This window comes from Daucus carota, chromosome 4 (assembly GCF_001625215.2).
Source record: "Daucus carota subsp. sativus chromosome 4, DH1 v3.0, whole genome shotgun sequence".
Classification (NCBI taxonomy): Eukaryota; Viridiplantae; Streptophyta; class Magnoliopsida; order Apiales; family Apiaceae; genus Daucus; species Daucus carota.
Genome location: NC_030384.2, coordinates 49,198,177 through 49,221,803, shown reverse-complemented (window position 1 = coordinate 49,221,803; position 23,627 = coordinate 49,198,177). Strand labels below are relative to the sequence as shown.

Below are 23,627 nucleotides of genomic sequence, written 5' to 3'. Positions count from 1 at the left end.
CAACTCTAAAATATTTCATGGATTTATTGTCGGTTAGTTTTTGAAAAAAATAATTGAAAATGATCTTGCTAAACAAGTAAATTACTATTTGTTATATATATAACATTATTATTATTTATATATTTATAATCATAATTTTATATTAACATGACTAAATCATATATAATTGAAATCAAATGAGTTGGAACAATTCACTATACTAATTTATTTAATTTGTTGACCACTTCTAATCAAAAAAAAGTTCAAGAACACACTGAATTATTTTTATATACTGACGTGTCCAAATATTATAAAATTATATATTTGGCCGTTTTATTATACTCTGATACCTCTTATTTTATTACATATTTTAACTAATATTTTCAATTATCACTAAAATACTTATTTTTAAATATGTAATGATGGATCTAATAAAGAGTCAACTCTGAAATATTTGTGGGTTGTTAGTTTTTGGAAGAAAAAAATTGATTATAGAGTAACTATACAGCAATGTTATTACTTGTTACATAAAACATTAATCATATATATACTCATAATTTTTTTATTTATATGACTAAATCATAGAACTTATCCTATATAAAATTTAAGAAAAGTATATCATATTTGAAAAAATAACAAGTTATTGGAACAATTTAATGTAGTAATTTAATTTATTGACTACTTCTAATATTAAAAATATTGAACACATTAAATTATTTATATTATACTGACATATCCAAAAATTAAAAAAATGGGTCTATTTGGACTGATGTACTAGTCTTTGACCTTTTTAATTTATTAAATATTCTAACTAATATTTTAAATTATCATTAAAATGAATTTAAAAATATTCATTAAGATATGTAAGGGGCTTATTTTTGTTACCAATTTAATTAATCTATTGAAGAAAAATATATTAACACAAACACATGTTTTAATTATTTCAAAATTCGTTTTAACTAGAACACATATAATATTTTAATATAAATATTGTATATTTGACATAAAATTAAATGTTAAAATATATTGAACAAAAAAAATTACTCCATTAAGCTAGTATGATAATAAGAGTAAACACATGTAAAATTAACTTCATAGATATTCATATAAAATCCAATCAAACATAACCAAATGTAGCAAACAAATCTAAAAAACAAGCAGCGCAGAACAAACTTTAACCAATACTAAAAAAACAAGAATGCAGTCTCTACTCCTAGAGCTTAAGATCCAAATCCAGGGCATTCTCTTCTTCAACCTCGGACTCCCTGTCCTGCTCTATAGCAGGACCGCTGTTTGGTCCCCGGCCAACAGGCCCAGCCGGTGCAGCAGGATGCCTGCTTGAGCCCTCATCTGGACGATCAGCAGGTGCACCAGCCGGCCCCAAAAAATCAGGCACTCCAAAAAACATCCCACTCCCGATTGTTGCAGGGCCCTGATGAGAGGCTGGTGGAGGAAAATTTTGGGATGCCGGTGCAGAAAGAGAACCACTAGGAGGGACCGGTGTAAGAGTAAAATACTGAGAGGCCGGTCTAAGGTGAGGATAGCTAGGGACCGGTGGAAGAGGAGCCAGAGCCCCTGATGCAGGAGGATAGCTGGGAAAAGCATAATCCTCTTTTCTCGGCCTCTTAGCCTGACTCCAATTGATGCCGAGGGAGGATGTTCCTGGCCCCTTTGTGGTGGACTGCACTGAAAATGGATTGACCACTGATGATGCAGTCTTGGAAAGCGGATTGGCACCCTGAGTTTCGGCCCGCTTTTTAGCTGCGCGCTCCGCTTTATGGGCATTCTGGTGACCGCCCATGGCCATCGGGGTGGGGAAGACCATAGGGCATATGCGACATGGATAGGTCCTTGCATTTGCTGGTGCTATAGGCTCATTATTAATCGGCTGTGCATTAATCAAGGGGGATGATGCGGAATTGAGCCCCGTGTTATCATTGGAAGTGAGGGTATTAGTCTGTTTGCTCTCACTAATGGTGGTGGAAGAGGAGGAGGAGGAGGAAGACTTAGACATTTTCAATTAAGGTGGAGATAATATTTGGCTGCTATGAGTTTGGCTATGTGTTTCCCTGGTGATCTTCATCGTCTTATGTGCCTATAAATACACAATTTCATGAATGTGTGGGGTCCCAAATCGCACAATTTTTTTTAAAAATCTCTCAACTACTACTAATGTAATTAATTAGATATTATATTTTAATATTATGACAAATCTATGTACATTAATATTCAATGTTAATTTATTGAAAATTATACATAAACAAATCTAAATGACTAATTCTATGTATACAAGGTCCTCTCAACTACTACTAATGTAATTAATTAGATATTATATTTTAATATTATGACAAATCTATGTACATTAATATTCAATGTTTATTTATTGAAGATTATACATAAACAAATCTAAATGACTAATGCTATGTATACAAGGTCCTCTCAACTACTACTAATGTAATTAATTAGATATTATATTTTAATATTATGACAAATCTATGTACATTAATATTCAATGTTAATTTATTGAAAAAACAAATCTAAATGACTAATGCTATGTATACAAGGTCTTCCCAATTATTTTTCCAACGTAACAGGTCCATGGGTGATCTATATGCACATAGTCCATTATTATATATAGGGTCCATTATTATTAACTTTGAGTATCAAAGCATATAACCAAATCTATGAATTTAATACCTGATATTTTTAAATCCACTCTTCAAAATTGTGTACGTAATTTGTTCTTCATTTTGAAACTCCGACATAAGATAATTAAATATATCAAAAGATTACTATTAGATATGCCAAATTTCAATTCATTTTTACTAATTTTTGTTCATCCACGCATTTACTTATTAAACAAGTCAAATACCAGTTTATGTAGTAATTTCTGTTTATGCGTATAGTTTTTTCTCTTTCTTTTGAACGATTTTTAGCAAACAATTACTAGAATTTGTAATAGGATCATTTGTTTTCAAAAGCTACGATAAATAAATTTTGTTAATAAAATTAATAAATATTATTCTATTTTTATTGAATTTTTTTTAATAAATATTTGAAAGATTTCTACCTATGCAATTTAAGAAATGAAAATACCAATATTTTCTATATAATCTAAGAAGAATTATGTTATAAATCAATCTAAAATTTATCATCCTTTTACCGTAATTAATATAAATGGGACTCACAATTAGTCAAAAAAAATTCACTAGCACATTCTGAATAATACCCCAAAACATAACAGGATGCCTGTTTTAATTTATGGAATATATCTTTGACATGTAAAGCATATTTTTTGTGTTACATTAATTTTTTGAAAAAAAATCATTTTTTATCTCTTTAGTTATCTTATTTATTAGTTATCAATATTTCGTTTATATTTATTAAAATCCAGCGCTAATATTCTAATTTCAAACAAATCTTAGAAACAATTCTTGTTTAAAGCATAAGCTGAAGAACATGTGTGGATGCGGAGAAGATGAAAATCGTGAAGCAAACCACAGCTAAGTTCATGTCTCGAGCGCCCACTCTCGCAGCTCCTTCACTCAGAATGCATTTCCACGATTGTTTTGTTAGGGTCTGTTTGGTGTTCTTATAATTATATACATGCATCCTCAAATACATATATTAATAATTAATCTGCTAATGAGACTCTTTTGTGATGCAGGGTTGTGATGGTTCCATCCTACTAAACTCTACCAAAGACAACTTGGCAGAAAAAAATGCACCTCCTAACCTAAGCCTCCGAGGATATCAGGTTATTGATGCCGTCAAAACCGCAGTGGAATCTAAATGCCCCGGTGTGGTTTCTTGTGCTGATATACTAGCTTTAGTTGCTCGGGATGCAGTATCAATGGTAGTATATGAACAACACATATATTTTATACATGTTATAATCCATGATAAGCATATATTTACATATGTTTATTTTGAATGCAGCTGAAAGGACATTTACTAATTTACCACCTCCCTTTTTTGACATCTCTCAACTCAAATCATCATTTGCCTCCAAGGGTTTGAATGTAAAAGACTTGGTTGTTTTGTCAGGTACTTGAAAACAATCCATTTTCTTTTCTTTAAATTAGTTAACAATCATTTCTCTCTAGCTAAAACACTAATAAATATTTACTTAATAAAATTGTTGCCAGGAGGGCACACCATCGGAACTTCTCACTGTTCCAGCTTTAGCGGCAGGCTATATAATTTCACAGGCAAAGGTGACATGGACCCCTCACTAGATTCAGAATATGCAGTTAATTTAAAGAAGAAATGCAAGCCGTCGGATGTCAATACACTGGTGGAGATGGATCCAGGAAGCTTTAAAACATTTGATGAAGAATACTACACACTTGTAGCTAAGAGGAGAGGACTATTTAATTCTGATGCTGCACTTCTGGATGACAAAGAAACCCGAGATTATGTTAAACTCCAGGCCACAACACAAGGATACACTTTCTTTAAAGATTTTGGTGTTTCTATGGTGAAGATGGGTAACATTGGAGTTCTTAGGGGAGGCTGGTGAAATCAGGAAAAGCTGTTCTTTTGTTAATTATTAGTAACTGATAATTAAAGAGACACTCAAAGTCTCAAGTTAAATGTAATTGTTGATGACTGAAGGTTACATCTGTTTTCACTTTTATTTGCATCATGTAATAATTTTTTAGGCGCCTCACAACTTTTCTGGTCTGGTTAAAAAATTTCAAAAAAAAAATAAAAAAATGCTTATCATCATCATCATAGCATCTCTCATGAATACAATTCATGTCATAATAAGATTATAGACAATTCCTATTGCTCCCTCCAACTATTCGTCTTTTTAGATAATCTTTTATTTTTATATTTGTTGAACTCCTAAATTTTCTTAAAATATTGCACATCATTTCTGACCATCAAATGATCAATGTGAAGAACCCGTCCTCTTCTTTTTAAAGAATAAACTCTTCCGGTTCTGTTGAATTATTAGAGTGCTCTTGTTTTACACTTTACTTTATAATTTTTTTTTGAGTAAAACTTTACTTTATAATTAGTTTATATGTTCAGCTACTACAAAGTATTATTTTTAGCTTACTTTCACCATCAATGTGGAAGAATTACTTTTTGGCTTATTATATATATTTGTATGATATATAAATTATACATTGAATTGATCGATCATACCAGTATCATAGTTATGTTTCAGAATTGAAACTGAATAATGAAAATTGGGATGAATGCTTGATTAGAAATCAATTTAATTTGCAGCACTGATGCTTCACTCATTTTCATGAGTCTGCCATATGTCAACAATGAGATACGACATGATTTTGTGGCACTATTCTGGTAATGTGAAATATAGTGATAAAAGTGGCAACAACAGAATTGTTATGAATACGAGAATTAACGGGAAAGCTTCAAGTATGTGCAAAACTAACATTTTGGATTATTAATGTGTTGGAGCCCTTGCCCCTGAATTATGTGCTATGTGCCATCTGAGCAGAGGATCTTAATTTTGGATCTGACGAGAAATATTCAATTTTTTTTTTGTGAAATTTCGATCCCAAATTTAAATTTTTTTGTCAAATTTTGAATTAAAAATCAGAAAAGCATAATTAGAAAAATTCCTATGGAAATTAGACTATAAAAAAATATGTAGTCTTATTTAATGGTTAAATTAAAATAAATTCAACAAATTTTATAATTTTGATGAGACTATTTTCGATCATAATCAAATTTATTAAAAACATTTGTATTTGACGGTTTGAAGATAATTAATTTCAAGTAGTTCAAATAAACCAATTTGACAAAGAAACATCAAACGAGAGAGTCTACAGTGTTCTTTCTCTGTTTATCCTACTTTTCACACCTAAATTTATTTATATACTCACCTGCCGCTGTCTTGTTGGTGGAGTACTGGTGGATGCAGTCTGGATAATTTCAAACACATTTTGAAATTGGAGGCGAAGCATATTGGATTTGAAGTACAAAAACTTTCCTTCCTACTCGGAGGAGCGGTATACCAAAAAAAGAAACCCTTATTCGGATTCGAATCGATAACTTAAAGCCTTTTTCTTAATTTAAGGGTGAGCGGATATACTTGAATGAGTTATGCATATGCCTTTTGACACAAAGTTTTCAGTCGAGCGCGAAAGGCTTGGTTCCTACCTCGCTGCACCGATGGAAGCCTTTCAACCTCTTTATGTTATGTATGCTTTTTGAATATTTAGGCAGGCTCATTTCCTTTCATTCATTTAAGCGATGGAATCCGTAGAAAATTCATATATATCACTGAAATCTTTAGAAATCTATGTATTCCTTATAAGCTGCATGCTATCCGAGAGAGAGAGAGCAATGGGAAGTTCAGTCAAAACATTTTTAATTTTAAGATCAACATTTTTTTCGAGATTACAATTCAAATTTTTTTTTCTTATTTTTCAAGTTAACTGCTTGAATAAATTTTATAATTTAGTTTTCTCATATATGATAATGAGTATCATTCAACCCCGCTTAAAATTTAATTTGATCTTTTAACTTATGTCATATATAATAATGAAAGGATAATGTATTTATTTATTCACTGTTAGAGATTCATATATACAAGCACCACATTTTAGTTGGACAAAATTTTATATTGTAAAAATTCGAAATTTAGAAACTTAATTATCAATTTTTTTAACCTTTTGTAGCTATTTTAATTTTTATAGGTTCTTCTTATATCTTTTTATGGTTAGAGAGATTATTGTTAATTAACATAGGCCTTGACTATAGTTTATGAGCTTGATGGTTCAGAAGAACTGGAAAAGTAATATATATATTTAGTATTATAATTAAAACAAATTTAACAAACACACACCCATATTTTGTTTGTTAGTTATATATCATATAATAATTATAGAAAAATTTAGACTTTTTATTGAGGACTTATATTTTAAATTTTAAAATTGTTCTAAAAAAACTTTATTATTAATGAAATGTTTGATTTGACTAAATATACCGGATCAAATTAATCAATCATATACACGAGAGATTAAAATATATTACGATATAATAAGTTAGTGTATATATTACATTTTTCTTAAAAAATATGATTTTATTTTATTTTGAAAGATGTATATCCATCAATCGATTTGATCAAATATATTCAATCAAATTAATCATATTTTCACTGATGAATATACAATCGGATATATAATCGGGAAATAATCTAAACATTAACATAAGTAAATTGTTAATTGATCAACAATTGGTGATTATTAAATAATATATATAATTTAGGATTATATATTAATATTGTTTTATATTAGCAGCTTCATTTCATTTTAAATCAAAATAATCTCGTGACTTAAACTTCTATTTAATAAAATACAACACACACACAGATATATATATATATTAGAAATGAGATCATACATGGATATATATATATATATATATATATATATATATATATATTAATTATATGTTTTGCAGAAAGATAAATTATACCATCAATTTTGTTAACAGGAAGGGAGAAAGGGGAACGGGGATTTAACAAACATGATAGAGACATAAAACTATTACAAGCGGCAATACTAGCCCTAGAGCTTAAGATCTAGGTCTAGTGCATTCTCTTCTTCATCCTCATTGTCGTTATCAAGCACTATAGGATGACTGCTGCTTGATCCAAGCGGGGGAGCAGCGGGTGCAACAGAAGACCCTAATAAGTCGGGAACTTGAAAGAGTCTGTTACTTCCAATGGTAGGAGTCTGCAGAGGGGCTGGTGGAGAAGGAGCTGGAGAGGCAGTTACAAGATGATGATACCCCGGGACCGGTCCAAAAGAAATGAGAACTGCTGATGCAGGCGGAATTGGAGGCGGAACTGGAGTGGCTGATGGAAGACGAGATAAAAAAGAGTGAGATGATCCCACTATTGTCCCTGGCGGATTAGTCGCGGATAGCCGAGAAAAAGGGTTGACCGATCCACTTCGGGTCATGGATAAAGGATTTTGATGGTGGGTTTCAGCCCTCCTCTGCCGTTTTGCCGGCCGCCCCTCCCTGTGGGCATTTTGGTGTCCCAACACCGCCATGAGGGAGGAGAAGACTTGGTTGCAACGTTGACAAGCATAGGTCCCATCCCTTCGTGGTGTGCAAATGGAGGAAGTCGACATTGTTTGGCAAATGAGAAGAGTTGGCTAAAATATATGAATTCCGCTAAGATCTATTAGTTTGAGATCTATTAGTTTGATGGCAGATAATGGACCAGAGATATCTTTAAATAAATAGAGGGTATGTGATATCTGTTTTGAAACGTCTTTCTTAACAAAATCTCAGAGATATATTATCATATGAGTTTGGATAGATTCATTTATTCATTCTTGCTTATTGTTCAACTATCAACTAATTGTGAATTCATCTATAATTTCAAATGAATGGGTATATCATCGTATTTATTTGATAATGACAAAAATGAAGGCTCACTGTAGAAAATTTGCATAAGTGACAAAAGTAACGCTCATGTAAACTTGTCACAAGAGCTACCACCTTCAAAATAATAATTTCAAAGTACGTTTTATTTTGGGTATTCCTTAATTATATTTGAGTAGGCCTCATTTATTTGATAGCGCTCTAGCCACAATTAACAGTTAACCACCATATTAAATTAAACTTTTGACCATCATCTTCAAAAACAATCTCATACACTTTTTGGTTTTGGGCTGCCCTGTATTATTTGTTACATTGTTATAACCATAGTTAACAATCAACCTTATGTCATCTGCGGGGAGGGAGATGTCCCGCAAATGGATTATTGAAACAATTCACTATACTAATTTATTCATTTTATTGACCACTTCTAATAAAGAAAAAGTTCAAGAACACATTAAATTATTTTCATATACTGAAATATCCAAATATTAAAAAATTATATATTTGGTCGATTTATTATATTCTCATACCTCTTTATTTTATTACATATTTTAACTAATATTTTCAATTGTCACTAAAATTTTTGTTGATACGTTTTATTTTTAAATATGTGATGATGGATCTAATAAAGGGTCAACTCTGAAATATTTTTGGATTGTTAGTTTTTGGAAGAAAAAAATGATTATGGATTAACTAAACAACAATGTTATTACTTATTACATACAACATTAATCATATATATACTCATACTTTTTTATTTATATGACTAAATCAGAGAATTTATCCTATATATAATTTAAGAAAAGTATATCATATTTAAAAAAAAACGAGTTATCGGAACAAATTAGTGTAGTAATTTAATTTATTGATTACTTCAATTATATAAAAAAGGTTGAAAGACACATTAAATTATATATATTATACTGACATACCCAAATATTAAAAAAAATTGGTCTATTTGGACTGATGTACTAGTATTGGGCGTCTTTAATTTATTAAATATTCTAACTAATATTTTAAATTATCATTATAATAAATTTAAAAATATTCATCAAAATATGTAAGGGGCTTGATATTTGTTAGAAATTTAATTAATCTATGGAAGAAAAATATGTTAACGCAATCACATGTGTTAATTATTTCAAAAAATGTTTTAAATAGAACACATGTAATATTTTAATTTAAATATGTATATTTGACATAAAATTAAATGTTAAAATATATTGAACAAAGTTAATTACCCATTAAGCTGGTATGGTAATAAGAGTAAACACATGTAAAATCAACTTCATCGATATTCATATAAAATCCAATCAACATAACCAGATGTAGCAATCAAATCTAAAAAACAAGCAGCCCAGAACAAACTTTAACCAATACTAAAAAACAAGAATGCAGTCTCTTTCCCTAGAGTTTAAGATCCAAATCCAGGGCATTCTCTTCTTCAACCTCGGACTCCTTGTCCTGCTCTATAGCAGGACTGCTGTTTGGTCCACCGACAGCTGGCCCAGCCGGTGCAGCAGGACGCCTGCTTGAGCCCTCATCTGGACGATCAGTAGGTGCAACAGCCGGCCCGAAAAAATCAGACACTCCAAAAAACATCCCACTCCCGATTGTTGCAGGGCCCTGCTGAGAGGCTGGTGGAGGAAAATTTAGGGATGGCGGTGCAGAAAGAGTCGAAGGGGTTGAAAGAGAACCACTAGGAGGGACAGGTGTAAGAGTAAAATACTGAGAGGCTGGTCCAAGGGGAGGATAGCCAGAGACCGGTGGAAGAGGAGCCAGAGCCCCTGATGCAGGAGGATAGCTGGGAAAAGCATACTCCTCTTTTCTCGGCCTCTTGGCCTGACTCAAATTGATGCCGAGGGAGGATGTTCCTGGCCCCTTTGTGGTGGACTGCACTGAAAATGGATTGACCACTGATGATGCAGTCTTGGAAAGCGGATTGGCACCCTGAGTTTCAGCCCGCTTTTTAGCTGCGCGCTCCGCTTTGTGGGCATTCTGGTGGCCGCCCATGGCCGTCGGGGTGGAGAAGACCATAGGGCACATGCGACATGGATAGGTCCTTGCATTGGCCGGTGCTATAGGCTCATTATTAATCGGCTGTGCATTAATCAAAGGCGAGGATGCGGAATTGGGCTCAGTGTTATCATTGGAAGCGGGGGTATTAGCCAGTTTGCTCTCAGTAACATTGGTGGAAGAGGAGGAGGAGGAAGACTTAGACATTTTCAATTAAGGTAGAGATAATATTTGGCTGCTATGAGTTTGTCTCTGTGTTTCACTGATAATCTTCATCGCCTTATGTGCATATAAATACACAATTTCATAAATGTGTGGGGTCCCAAATCGCATAAAAAAATTTGAAATCTCTCAACTACTACTAATGTAATTAATTAATTCAGATATTATATTTTAATATTATGACAAATCTATGTATATACATATTCAATGTTAATTTATTGAAAATTATACATAACAAATCTAAATGACTAATGCTATGTATCCAAGATCTTCCTAATTATTTTTCCAACGTGACAGGTCCATGGGTGATGTATATGCATATAGAGTCCATTATTATCATGTATGCATATAGGGTCCCTTATTATTAGTTTTGAGTATCAAAGCATATAACCAAATCTATGAATTTAAAATCTGATATTTTTAAATCTACTCTTCAAAATTGTGCACTTAATTTGTTCTTCATTTTGAAACTCCGACATAAGATAATTAAATATATCAAAAGATTACGATTAGATATGCCAAATTTCAGTTCTTTTTTACTAATTTTTAATTGTTCGTCCACGCATTTACTTATTTTTCTAATAAATATCTTAATGAGCTTTCAATGAGTTTTTCATAAACACTTATTACGTATCAATTTATTTAAAGCTTTAAAAACAACAAGAAATATTTTTCTATATAACGAAAGGAATGTTATAGTCAATATCCATAGGATAATTCTATACATATAAAACCGAGATAAATATAATTATACATATTATTATAATCTCAAAACAATAATTATTCATCAAAACAGTCCGATATTATATCATTGTTTTTTTCTAAATTAATTAAAATACCGCTCATAGTTAGTCAAAATAATTTCACTAGGACATTCAACAGAATGCGGATTTTTACTATAAATATTGAAGACCCCTGTCATTCTTTATAATTTTCAAGATTTTTTTAAAAATTTGATTTTGTTAACGGATATAAGAGAAAATATTAAAATTATATTGAAATTAGTACATAATATTATTCAAATAAATCAAAAATATATATTACACAAGTCAAATACCAGTTTATGGTAATTTTATTGACCCATGTAGTTTTTTCTCTTTCTTTTGAACCATTTTTTTAACAAACAATTACTAGAATTTGTAATCGGATCATTTGTTTTCAAAAGCTACGAAGAATTACAACTCACAACAACAAATAAATTTATGGATCCAACTGAAAGAAAATAATTAGTGGAAACATAAAATTATTAGTTTCAATTTGAGGTGATTGATACAAACATTTTGGGACCGAAAATTTGTTTTGTAATATATATATTTAAGTTTAAAAAAAAATTAATTTCACATATTTTTAAATTAATAATAATAGTTATGCGCATTATAATTTAAACAGAATTAGCCCATCTTTATTTTAAAGATAAAAAACTACACGGTTTTAAAATCAAAAAACTATATAAATATAAAAAATGATGGATCACATCTAGCAAATTTGAATTGAATGTAATTATTATTAAATCTGCCATTAAAGCATATGAAAATTACAAAATCACTAATAAATATTATTCAAAATAGTATCAACTATATATCTAGTAATATCAAGAAATTATTTATCTAAACGCTACCCTGACACACATCTTTTTTCCCACCTATATATAGTGAACCTTTCATCTCCATCACATGGCAAGATGCCTCCTCTCATTTTCTATCTCTTCCCATAATTTATTACTCCCGAACTTCCCCTTCAGGCTCCCAAATGTGTAGCAAAAAAAAATAAACCCTTAGGGCTGGCAAGGAAAATAAGAGTTCCTTGCCGTTGCTGCACAAAAACGTTGAACAACAAAAATGCAAACAAAAAATCGAATCTTCTTACTTTGACATGACCACTGTTGATTTGATGAATGTAGGTCCATCTTCTGCAGCTGAAAAGACTGTGGAATTTATGGCTCCTCCTCCGCCGCCAGCCCCTTCTGCTCCGCCTCAATCTGCCTCCGTAGCTCCTTCAGGGACTCTTTCGCCCTCAATCAAAAACACTAAGTTTTTTGGTGTGCAGGACTTCTTCGGGCCAGCCCCTTCTGTTGACAAGGTTGAAAGTGAACAAGAAGAGGAGAAAGATCAAGATCTTGATCTTGATCTTAAGCTCTAGAAATCAGTCTGTTCAGTTTGTTTTCTACATTTTAATTGTTATTAGCATATCGTATGAATATCCATTGCCGTTTTCTAGTATCAACAGTTTTTCCAAAGGGCCAATCTAAGTCTTATTATATTCAGCTATATATGGATATTTATGCAGTATTTTGGATTAACTATCTAACTCTGGTTATTAGACCAAATTTGCATATTAAAGAACAAATATGCATGATTGAGAAAAGATATAAAGTAGTATAATATAATCAGGGATCTGCATGTAGTGTTCAGTATTCCTGTAAGGATGCAAATCGATACATGTTTATAACGTCTCTTGTTAATATCTTACGGTTTCTTAAAGATAAACATATAGATTATTTTATTAAAAAATAATTATAAGTATCTGACTAATACTAAATGAATGTAAATATAAACTCAAGTATGTGTGTCCATAAGTTATCCTCTCTCATAATAATAGTCTTCACTACAGGAAAAACTGTCATTTTTTTAAAACTGTATCATTAAAAAGTATATTTGATATACATATATTTTTCAGTTTTCAAAAAAATATAATAAATAATATTTTATTTACGATGAAATTTGATTAATTTGACTATTAAAAAATCAAAAAAAAATTATAATTTTGATATCGAGGGAGTAATAGGTGTCCTACCCTCATTTTTCTTCATTCATTGACTTCTTGACATTTTTTTCACATAGATTTCTTAAACGTCCCACTTATTTGATGGATTAAAAATAAAAATATATTAAGCTAAATAATAGATAAATGTGTAGTATATCCATTTCAAATACATATCTAGCTAATTATGTGACGATGAAAACTAAAAAAAGTAACTACATATACAAGTTTCGCATCCCTTGATTATTTCATGGCTTGCATATTCAAATTTTCTTTTCAAAAGAATGTACTCATCAATAACCTTGTATGCCTATTAAGGGACAAACTTTTTAAAGAGTTTAGTGAGATTGAACCACCAAAATACTCTATCACTAATCGTCTCATGCAACAATCGATATATAATTAACGTGTTCTGATAAGATATTTATATATTTGTTCTGTACAAAACAATCATATATTCTTCAGTAGTCACCTCCAATTAATATTTCAAAAAATATAGTTATTATAAATCGTCTTTACTTCTTCTGATAAACCTGGGATGAGAGTCATGTTTAAGCGGGGCAACAAGCAGAGATTGTCACTAACCAAAATCAAAAGCTTGTTTCATATTATATATATTTGTCACATTATATAAATTTATTATATAAATTCTCAAAACATCAAACTATTATCCAAAAATAAATATGAAGGAAAAAGGAGATGGGCTTAATTTTTGGCTTCCCACAAAAACAAAGGAAATTGAGGATGGCAGTTATCCACTAGCATGTACTATTACTACAAGAGTCTTACAAGATTCAATCAAGGACGTGTTGGATAGTTTGGCACAAGCTTCTCATCCTAGATATGATTTCGCCTCCTGGATTGCATGCCATTATCAACTACCTGTTTTGGTTTGGTAGATTGCATGCGCTTTAGATTAATTTATAGGAGGCGCCGTTCCTTCCGATTCGGATGGAGATGCCGAATCTTCTTCTCTAGTACAGCTATCCTATGAGATCGCTTGCACAAGCTTTGGATTACACAAGATCGGCCATAGAATCGAAGAAAAGAATGGGGACATAGCGAGAGAGTTGAAAACCTGATGAAGCGAGATGAAGCAGGGCCTAGCGATAGGGCTAAGAAGAAACTGAATACTGATGAGCAGTGCATCAAAGTCACGCTGCCAGACGGTACTACCTTCTACAGCAACTAGCAATTACAGAAGGAGGCCTCGGCCATCTTCATCTTTCTGAAAGAAAGGTAGTTTACTGGCTCGAGCCTATGTGAGAAGAGGGGAAGGTACATAGTAACTATACCAGGAAATAACTCGTGAAAAAGGTGGCTTTTTACGCGTATTTTCATCAAGGAAGCAGAATCAACGGCCTTTGAAGAAAGATGACTAAGATATTGAATTGGAAGTTGGACAAAAGCCCAAAGCCCAAGGAAGAGAAAAGGGGCAGGGACACTAAGCGTCCAACGACTTGAACTTGAGGATCACAAAGAACTAAAAAAGGTGCTAACGGCAGTGGGACTCCTGCGGGTAATGAAAAGCTTAAAAAATGAAGCCCATTTCTTTGAAATGCCACGAGAGTTAACTAAATATATATCACTTCTTTCTGTAACACTAGTAAATATTTTTCTTGATAAAATTGTTCCCAGGAGGGCACACCATCGGAACTTCTCACTGTTCCAGCTTTACCGGCCGGCTATATAATTTCACTGGCAAAGGTGACATGGACCCGTCGCTAGATTCAGAATATGCAGTTAATTTAAAGAAGAAATGCTAGCGGTCGGATGTCAATACACTGGTGGAGATGGATCCAGGAAGCTTTAAAACATTTGATGAAGAATACTACACACTTGTAGCTAAGAGGAGAGGACTATTTAACTCTGATGCTGCACTTCTGGATGACAAAGAAACCCGAGATTATGTCAAACTCCAGGCTACAACACAAGGATACACTTTCTTTAAAGATTTTGGTGTTTCTATGGTGAAGATGGGTAACATTGGAGTTCTTACTGGGGAGGCTGGTGAATTATTAGTAACTGATAAAGAGACACTCAAAGTCTCCAGTTAAATGTAATTGTTGATGACTGAAGGTTATATCTGTTTTCACTTTTATTTGCATCATGTAATAATTGTTTACGCGCCTCACAACTTTTCTGGTCTGGTTAAAAAATTCCAAAAATAAAAATAAAAAAAGGCTTATCATCATAGCATCTCCCATGAATACAATTCATTTCATAATAAGATTATAGACAATTCCTATTGCTCCGTCCAACTAGCTATTCGTCTCTTTAGATAATCTTTTACTTTATTTTATTTTATTTGTTGAACTCCTAAAGTTTCTTAATATATTGCACATCATTTCTTACTAGCTACATCAAAATAGTATAATATACTTATAATAATATAATATTATAAATTATAACTAATCATTATGAGTAAATTTTATATAATCATTATTTTATATTTTTTAATCAACATTCAATTAGATCCGCTTTTCATAGATAAACTTGGGATTTGCGATCTCAGGTAATCGGTTTTCTGACCATCAAATGAAATGTGAATAACTCGTACTCTTCTTTTTTAAAGAATAACTCTTCCGGTTCTGTTGAATTATCAGAGTGCTCTTGTTTAGTACACTTTACTTTATAATTAGTACTACAAAGTATTATTTTTATCTTACCCTCACCATCAATGTGGAAGAATTACTTTTTGGTTTAATATATATTTGTATCATATATAAATTATACATTGAATTGATCATACGAGTATGACAGTAATGTTTCAGAATTGGAACTGAATAATGAAAGTTGGGATGAATGCTTGATTAGAAATCAATTTAATTTGCAGCACTGATGCTTCACTCATTTTCATGAGTCTGCCATGTGTCAACAATGAGATACGACATGATTTCGTGGCACTATTCTCCAGTAATGTGAAATACAGTGATAAGAGTAGCAACAACAGAATTGTTATGAATACGATAATTAACGGGAAAGCTTCAAGTATATGCCAAACTGAGATTTTGGATTAACGGGAAAGCTTCAAGTATATGCCAAACTGAGATTTTGGATCATTGTTTTGGAGCCTTGCCCCTGAATTATGTGCTATGTGCCATTTGAGCCGAGGATCTTAACTTTGGATCATGTTTTGGATCTGAGGAGAAATATTCAATTTTTTTTGTGAAATTTCGATCCCAAATTTAATTATTTTTTTGCCAAATTTTGAATTAAAAATCAGAAAAGTATAATTCGAAAAATTCCTATCGAAATTAGACTATAAAAAATATGTAGTCCTATTTATTGGTTGAATTTAAATAAATTCAACAAATTTTATAATTTTAATGAGACTATTTTTTTATCATAATCAAATTTATCAAAAACATTTGTATTTGACGGTTTGAAGATAATTAATTTCAAGTAGTTCAAATAAACCAATTTGACAAAAAAACATCAAATGAGAGAGTTCCGCAGTGTTCTTTCTCTGTTTATCCTACTTTTTTTCACACCTAAATTTATTTATATACTCACCTGCCGCTGTCTTGTTGGTGGAGTACTGGTGGATGCAGTCTGGATAATTTCAAACACATTTTGAAATTGGAGGCGAAGCATATTGGATTTGAAGTACAAAAACTTTCCTTCCTACTCGGAGGAGCGGTATACCAAAAAAAGAAACCCTTATTCGGATTCGAATCGATTACTTAAAGCCTTTTTCTTAATTTAAGGGTGAGTACGCCTTTTGACACAAAATTTTCAGTCGAGCGCGAAAGGCTTGGTTCCTACTTCCTACCTCGCTGCACCATGGAAGCCTTTCAACCTCTTTTATGTTATGTATGCTTTTTGAATATTTAGGCAGGCTCATTTCCTTTCATTCATTTAAGCGATGGAATCCGTAGAAAATTCATATATATCACTGAAAACTTTAGAAATCTATGTCTTCCTTATAAGCTGCATGCTATCCGAGAGAGAGTGCAATGGGAAGTTCAGTCAAAACATTTTTAATTTTAAGATCAACATTTTTTTCGAGATCACAATTCAAATTTTTTTTCCTTATTTTTCAAGTTAAATGCTTGAATAAATTTTATAATTTAGTTTTCTCATATATGATAATGAGTATCATTCAACCCCGCTTAAAATTTAATTTGATCTTTTAACTTATGTCATATATAATAATGAAAGGATAATGTATTTATTTATTCACTCTTAGAGATTCATATATACAAGCACCACATTTTAGTTGGACAAAATTTTATATTGTAAAAATTCGAAATTTAGAAACTTAATTATCAAAATTTTTTTAACCTTTTGTAGCTATTTAAATTTTTTTATAGGTTCTTCTTATATTTTTTTATGGTTGAGAGATTATTATTGATTAACATAGGCCTTGGCTATAGTTAATGAGCTTGATGGTTCAGAGGAACTGGAAGAGTAATATATATATTTAGTATTATAATTAAACAAATTTAACAAACACACACTTATGTTTGTTAGTTATATATCATAAAATAATTATAGAAAAATTTAGACTTTTTATTGAGGACTTATATTTTAAATTTTAAAATTGTTCTAAAACAACTATATGATTAATGAAATGCTTGATTTGACTAAATATACCGGATCAAATTAATCAATCATATACACGAGAGATTAAAATATATTATGATATAATATGTTAGTGTATATATTTCATTTTTCTCAAAAAATATGATTTTATTTTATTTTGTTTTATTTTAAAAGATGTATATCCATCAATCGATTTGACCAAATATATTCAATCAAATTAATCATATTTTCACTAATGAATATACAATCGGATATATAATCGGGAAATAGTCTAAACATGTAACATAAGTAAATTGTTAATTGATCAACAATTGGTGATTATTAAATAATATATATTTTAGGATTATATATTAATATTATTTTATATTAGCAGCTTCATTTTATCTTAAATCAAAATAATCTCGTGACTTAAACTTCTATTTAATAAAATACAACACAGATATATATATATTAGAAATGAGATCATACATGGATATATATATATATATATATATATATATATATATATATATATATATATATATATGTATGTATATGTATATGAGTTAAGTTCTATGAAGTACATAAAAACATTTGGAGTACAAATCATAAATTTTTAGTTTAATCATAAATAATATCTCCGCTTATCCAGATTTATATATAATTTATCATTTATATGCAGTATTAAACATAATTATCAATTAATCATTAATATCTTTCAACTTTAACAAGTATTAAGATTGTTGTTCTGCTTATAAGTTATATTGCAGAACATAAAGTCATACGATTTATAAAAGTAACTGTTCTACCTTTTGATTACAATCTTTATGTTGTAGAACATAATCCGCAGGTTGTCAGATGTTTACAATTATTGTAGAACAAAAAAAATTAAGATTCAAATGATTATATTTTATCAATTTTGTACTCCAATATTTTTTGTACTCCATAGAAGTTGACTATATATACATATATATATATATATATATATATATATATATATATATATATATATATGTGTGTGTGTGTGTGTTTTTTGCAGAAAGATAAATTATATCATCAATTTTGTTAACGGGAAGGGAGAACGGGGGACGGGATTTAACAAACATGATAGAGACATAAAACTATTACAAGCGGCAATACTAGCCCTAGAGCTTAAGATCCAGGTCCAGTGCATTCTCTTCTTCATCCTCATTGTCGCTATCAAGCACTATAGGATGACTGCTGCTTGATCCAAGCGGGGGAGCAGCGGGTGCAACAAAAGACCCTAATAAGTCGGGAACTTGAAAGAGTCTGTTACTTCCAATGGTAGGAGTCTGCAGAGGGGCTGGTGGAGAAGGAGCTGGAGAGGCCGTTACAAGATGATGATACCCAGGGACCGGTCCAAAAGAAATGAGAACTGGCGGAACTGGAGGCGGAACTGGAGTGGCTGATGGAAGACGAGATAAAAAAGAGTGAGATGATCCCACCATTGTCCCTGGCGGATTAGTCGCGGACAGCCCAGAAAAAAGGTTGACCGATCCACTTCGGGTCATGTATAAAGGATTTTGATGGTGGGTTTCAGCCGTCCTCTGCCTTTTCGCCGGCCGCCCCTCTCTGTGGGCATTTTGGTGTCCCAACACCGCCATGAGGGAGGGGAAGACTTGGTTGCAACGTTGACAAGCATAGGTCCCATCCCTTCGTGGTGTGCAAATGGAGGAAGTCGACATTGTTTGAAAAATGAGAAGAGTTGGCTAAAATATATGAATTCTGCTAAGATCTATTAGTTTGAGATCTATTAGTTTGATGGCAGATAATGGACCAGAGATATCTTTAAATAGAGGGTATGTGATATCTGTTTTGAAACGTCTTTCTTAACAAAATCTCTGAGATATATTATCATATGAGTTTGGATAGATTCATTTATTCATTCTTGCTTATTGTTCAACTATCAACTAATTGTGATTTCATCTATAATTTCAAATGAATGGGTATATCATCGTATTTATTTGATAATGACAAAAATGAAGGCTCACTGTAGAAAATTTGCATAACTGACAAAAGTAACGCTCATGTAAACTTGTCACCAGAGCTATCACCTTCAAAATAATAATTTCAAAGTACGTTTTATTTTGGGTATTCCTTAATTATATTTGAGTAGGCCCCATTTATTTGATAGCGCTCTAGCCACAATTAACAGTTAACCACCATATTAAATTAAACTTTTGACCATCATCTTCAAAAACAATCTCATACACTTTTTGATTTTGGGTTGGCCCCATATTATTTGATACATTGTTATAACCACAGTTAACAATCAACCTTAATTATGTCATCTGCTGGGAAGATGTCCCGCAGATGGGTTATTGGAACAATTCATTATACTAATTTATTTAATTTATTGACCACTTCTAATAAAGAAAAAGGTCAAGAACACAATAAATTATTTTTATATACTGAAATATCCAAATATTAAAAAATTATATATTTGGCCGATTTATTATATCCTCATACATCTTTATTTTATTACATATTTTAACTAATATTTTCAATTGTCACTAAAATTTTTGTTGATACGTTCTTATTTTTAAATATGTGATGATGGATCTAATAAAGGGTCAACTTAAATATTTTTGGATTGTTAGTTTTTGGAAGAAAAAAATTGATTATGGATTAACTAAACAACAATGTTATTACTTGTTACATACAACATTAATCATATATATACTCATAATTTTTCATTTATATGACTAAATCAGAGAATTTATCCTATATATAATTTAAGAAAAGTATATCATATTTGAAACAAAACGAGTTATCAGAACAATTTAGTGTAGTAATTTAATTTATTGATTACTTCTAATATATAAAGAAGGTTCAAAGACACATTAAATTATATATATTATACTGACATACCCAAATATTAAAAAGAATTGGTCTATTTGGATTGATGTACTAGTATTGGGCCTCTTTAATTTATTAAATATTCTAACTAATATTTTAAATTATCATTAAAATAAATTTAAAAATATTCATCAAAATATGTAAGGGGCTTGATTTTTGTTAGAAATTTAATTAATCTATTGAAGAAAAATATGTTAACACAAACACATGTGTTAATTATTTCAAAAAATGTTTTAAATAGAACACATGTAATATTTTAATTTAAATATGTATGTTTGACATAAAATTAAATGTTAAAATATATTGAACAAAGTTAATTACCCATTAAGCTGGTATGGTAATAAGAGAAAACACATGTAAAATCAACTTCATCGATATTCATATAAAATCCAATCAACACAACCAAATGTAGCAAACAAATCTAAAAAACAAGCAGTCCAGAACAAACTTTAAGCAATACTAAAAAATCAAGAATGCAGTCTCTTTCCCTAGAGCTTAAGATCCAAATCCAGGGCATTCTCTTCTTCAACCTCGGACTCCCTGTCCTGCTCTATAGCAGGACCGCTGTTTGATCCCCCGACAACAGGCCCAGCCGGTGCAGCAGGATGCCTGCTTGAGCCCTCATCTGGACGATCAGTAGGTGCAACAGCCGGCCCGAAAAAATCAGGCACTCCAAAAAACATCCCACTCCCGATTGTTGCAGGGCCCTGCTGAGAGGCTGGTGGAGGAAAATTTTGGGATGCCGGTGCAGAAAGAGTCAAAGGGGTTGAAAGAGAACCACTAGGAGGGACCGGTGTAAGAGTAAAATACTGAGAGGCCGATCTAAGGGGAGGATAGCTAGGGACCGGTGGAAGAGGAGCCAGAGCCCCAGATGCAGGAGGATAGCCAGGAAAAGCATACTCCTCTTTTCTGGGCCTCTTGGCCTGACTCCAATTGATGCCGAGGGAGGATGTTCCTGGCCCCTTTGTGGTGGACTGCACTGAAAATGGATTGACCACTGATGATGCAGTCTTGGAAAGCGAATTGGCACGCTGAGTTTCAGCCTGCTTTTTAGCTGCGCGCTCCGCTTTGTGGGCATTCTGGTGGCCGCCCATGGCCGTCGGGGTGGAGAAGACCATAGGGCACATGCGACATGGATAGGTCCTTGCATTGGCCGGTGCTATAGGCTCATTATTAATCGGCTGTGCATTAATCAAAGGGGAGGATGCGGAATTGGGCTCAGTGTTATCATTGGAAGCGGGGGTATTAGCCAGTTTGCTCTCAGTAACATTGGTGGAAGAGGAGGAGGAGGAAGACTTAGACATTTTCAATTAAGGTAGAGATAATATTTGGCTGCTATGAGTTTGTCTCTGTGTTTCACTGATAATCTTCATCGCCTTATGTGCATATAAATACACAATTTCATAAATATGTGGGGTCCCAAATCGCATAAAAAAAATTTGAAATCTCTCAACTACTACTAATGTAATTAATTAATTCAGATATTATATTTTAATATTATGACAAATCTATGTATATACATATTCAATGTTAATTTATTGAAAATTATACATAACAAATTTAAATGACTAATGCTATGTATCCAAGATCTTCCTAATTATTTTTCTAACGTGACAGGTCCATGGGTGATCTATATCATGTATGCATATAGGCTCCCTTATTATTAGTTTTGAGTATCAAAGGATATAACCAAATCTATGAATTTAAAATCTGATATTTTTAAACTCTTCAAAATTGTGCACGTAATTTGTTCTTCATTTTGAAACTCCGACATAATATAATTAAACATATCAAAAGATTACGATTAGATATGCCAAATTTCAGTTCATTTTTACTAATTTTTAATTGTTCGTCCATGCATTTACTTATTTTTCTAATAAATATCTTAATGAGCTTTCAATGAGTTTTTCATGAACACTTATTACGTATCAATTTTTTTAAAGCTTTAAAAACAACAAGAAATATTTTTCTATATAACGAAAGGAATGTTATAGTCAATATCCATAGGATAATTCTATACATATGAAACCGAGATAAATATAATTATACATATTATTATAATCTCAAAACAATAATTATTCATCAAAACAGTCTGACATTATATCATTGTTTTTTTCTAAATTAATTAAAATATCGCTCATAGTTATTCAAAATAATTTCACTAGGACATTCAACAGAATGCATATTTTTACTAAAAATATTGAAGACCCCTGTCATTCTTTATAAGTTTCAAGATTTTTTTTAAAATTTGATTTTGTTAACGGATATAAGAGAAAATATTAAAATTATATTGAAATTAGTACATAATATTATTCAAATAAATCAAAAATATATATTACACAAGTCAAATACCAGTTTATGGTAATTTTATTTACCCATGTAGTTTTTTCTCTTTCTTTTGAACGATTTTTTTAACAAACAATTACTAGAATTTGTAATCGGATCATTTGTTTTCAAAAGCTACGAAGAATTACAACTCACAACAACAAATAAATTTATGGATCCAACTGAAAGAAAATAATTAGTGGAAACATAAAATTATTAGTTTCAATTTGAGGTGTATGATACAAACATTTTGGGACTGAAAATTTGTTTTATAATATATATTTAGGTTTTAAAAAAAATTAATTCCTCATATTTTTAAATTAATAATAATAGTTAGGCGCATTATAATTTAAACAGAATTAACCCATCTTTATTTTAAAGATAAAAAACTACACGGTTTTAAAATCAAAAAAACAATATAAATATAAAAAATGATGGATCACATCTAGCAAATTTGAATTGAATGTAATTATTATTAAATATGCCATTAAAGCATATGAAAATTACAAAATCACTAATAAATATTATTCAAAATAGTA

The 23,627-nt window shown here is 31.2% G+C and overlaps 5 protein-coding genes across 5 annotated transcripts; 1 reads left to right on the top strand and 4 right to left on the bottom strand.

Annotated features, from left to right (window-relative positions):
• Positions 1 to 1,192: 1,192 nt before the first annotated feature.
• On the bottom strand, positions 1,193 to 1,993 carry LOC108217526 (U1 small nuclear ribonucleoprotein C-like). Its single transcript, XM_017390354.1, has one exon. The coding sequence runs from the start codon at positions 1,991 to 1,993 to the stop codon at positions 1,193 to 1,195; it is 801 nt and encodes a 266-aa protein (XP_017245843.1).
• Positions 1,994 to 3,457: 1,464 nt separating this feature from the next.
• LOC108217771 (peroxidase 27) lies at positions 3,458 to 4,535 on the top strand. The gene is given in 5 exon segments (XM_064092229.1): positions 3,458 to 3,556; positions 3,647 to 3,855; positions 3,935 to 4,026; positions 4,128 to 4,485; positions 4,487 to 4,535. Coding segments are annotated over 5 exon segments (807 nt in total).
• Positions 4,536 to 7,532: 2,997 nt separating this feature from the next.
• On the bottom strand, positions 7,533 to 8,102 carry LOC135152323 (actin cytoskeleton-regulatory complex protein PAN1-like). Its single transcript, XM_064092228.1, has one exon. It carries the CDS (start codon positions 8,100 to 8,102, stop codon positions 7,533 to 7,535), a length of 570 nt encoding a protein of 189 aa, XP_063948298.1.
• Positions 8,103 to 19,028: 10,926 nt separating this feature from the next.
• LOC108217525 (zinc finger protein STAMENLESS 1-like) lies at positions 19,029 to 19,589 on the bottom strand. Its single transcript, XM_017390353.1, has one exon. The coding sequence runs from the start codon at positions 19,587 to 19,589 to the stop codon at positions 19,029 to 19,031; it is 561 nt and encodes a 186-aa protein (XP_017245842.1).
• Positions 19,590 to 21,251: 1,662 nt separating this feature from the next.
• On the bottom strand, positions 21,252 to 22,067 carry LOC108217524 (U1 small nuclear ribonucleoprotein C-like). Its single transcript, XM_017390352.2, has one exon. The coding sequence runs from the start codon at positions 22,065 to 22,067 to the stop codon at positions 21,252 to 21,254; it is 816 nt and encodes a 271-aa protein (XP_017245841.2).
• Positions 22,068 to 23,627: the final 1,560 nt, after the last annotated feature.

Bases quoted from the DNA above. Each gene is read 5' to 3' on its own strand.
- LOC108217526 (XM_017390354.1), bottom strand. From the start codon at position 1,993: ATGTCTAAGTCTTCCTCCTCCTCCTCCTCTTCCACCACCATTAGTGAG.
- LOC135152323 (XM_064092228.1), bottom strand. From the start codon at position 8,102: ATGTCGACTTCCTCCATTTGCACACCACGAAGGGATGGGACCTATGCT.
- LOC108217525 (XM_017390353.1), bottom strand. From the start codon at position 19,589: ATGTCGACTTCCTCCATTTGCACACCACGAAGGGATGGGACCTATGCT.
- LOC108217524 (XM_017390352.2), bottom strand. From the start codon at position 22,067: ATGTCTAAGTCTTCCTCCTCCTCCTCTTCCACCAATGTTACTGAGAGC.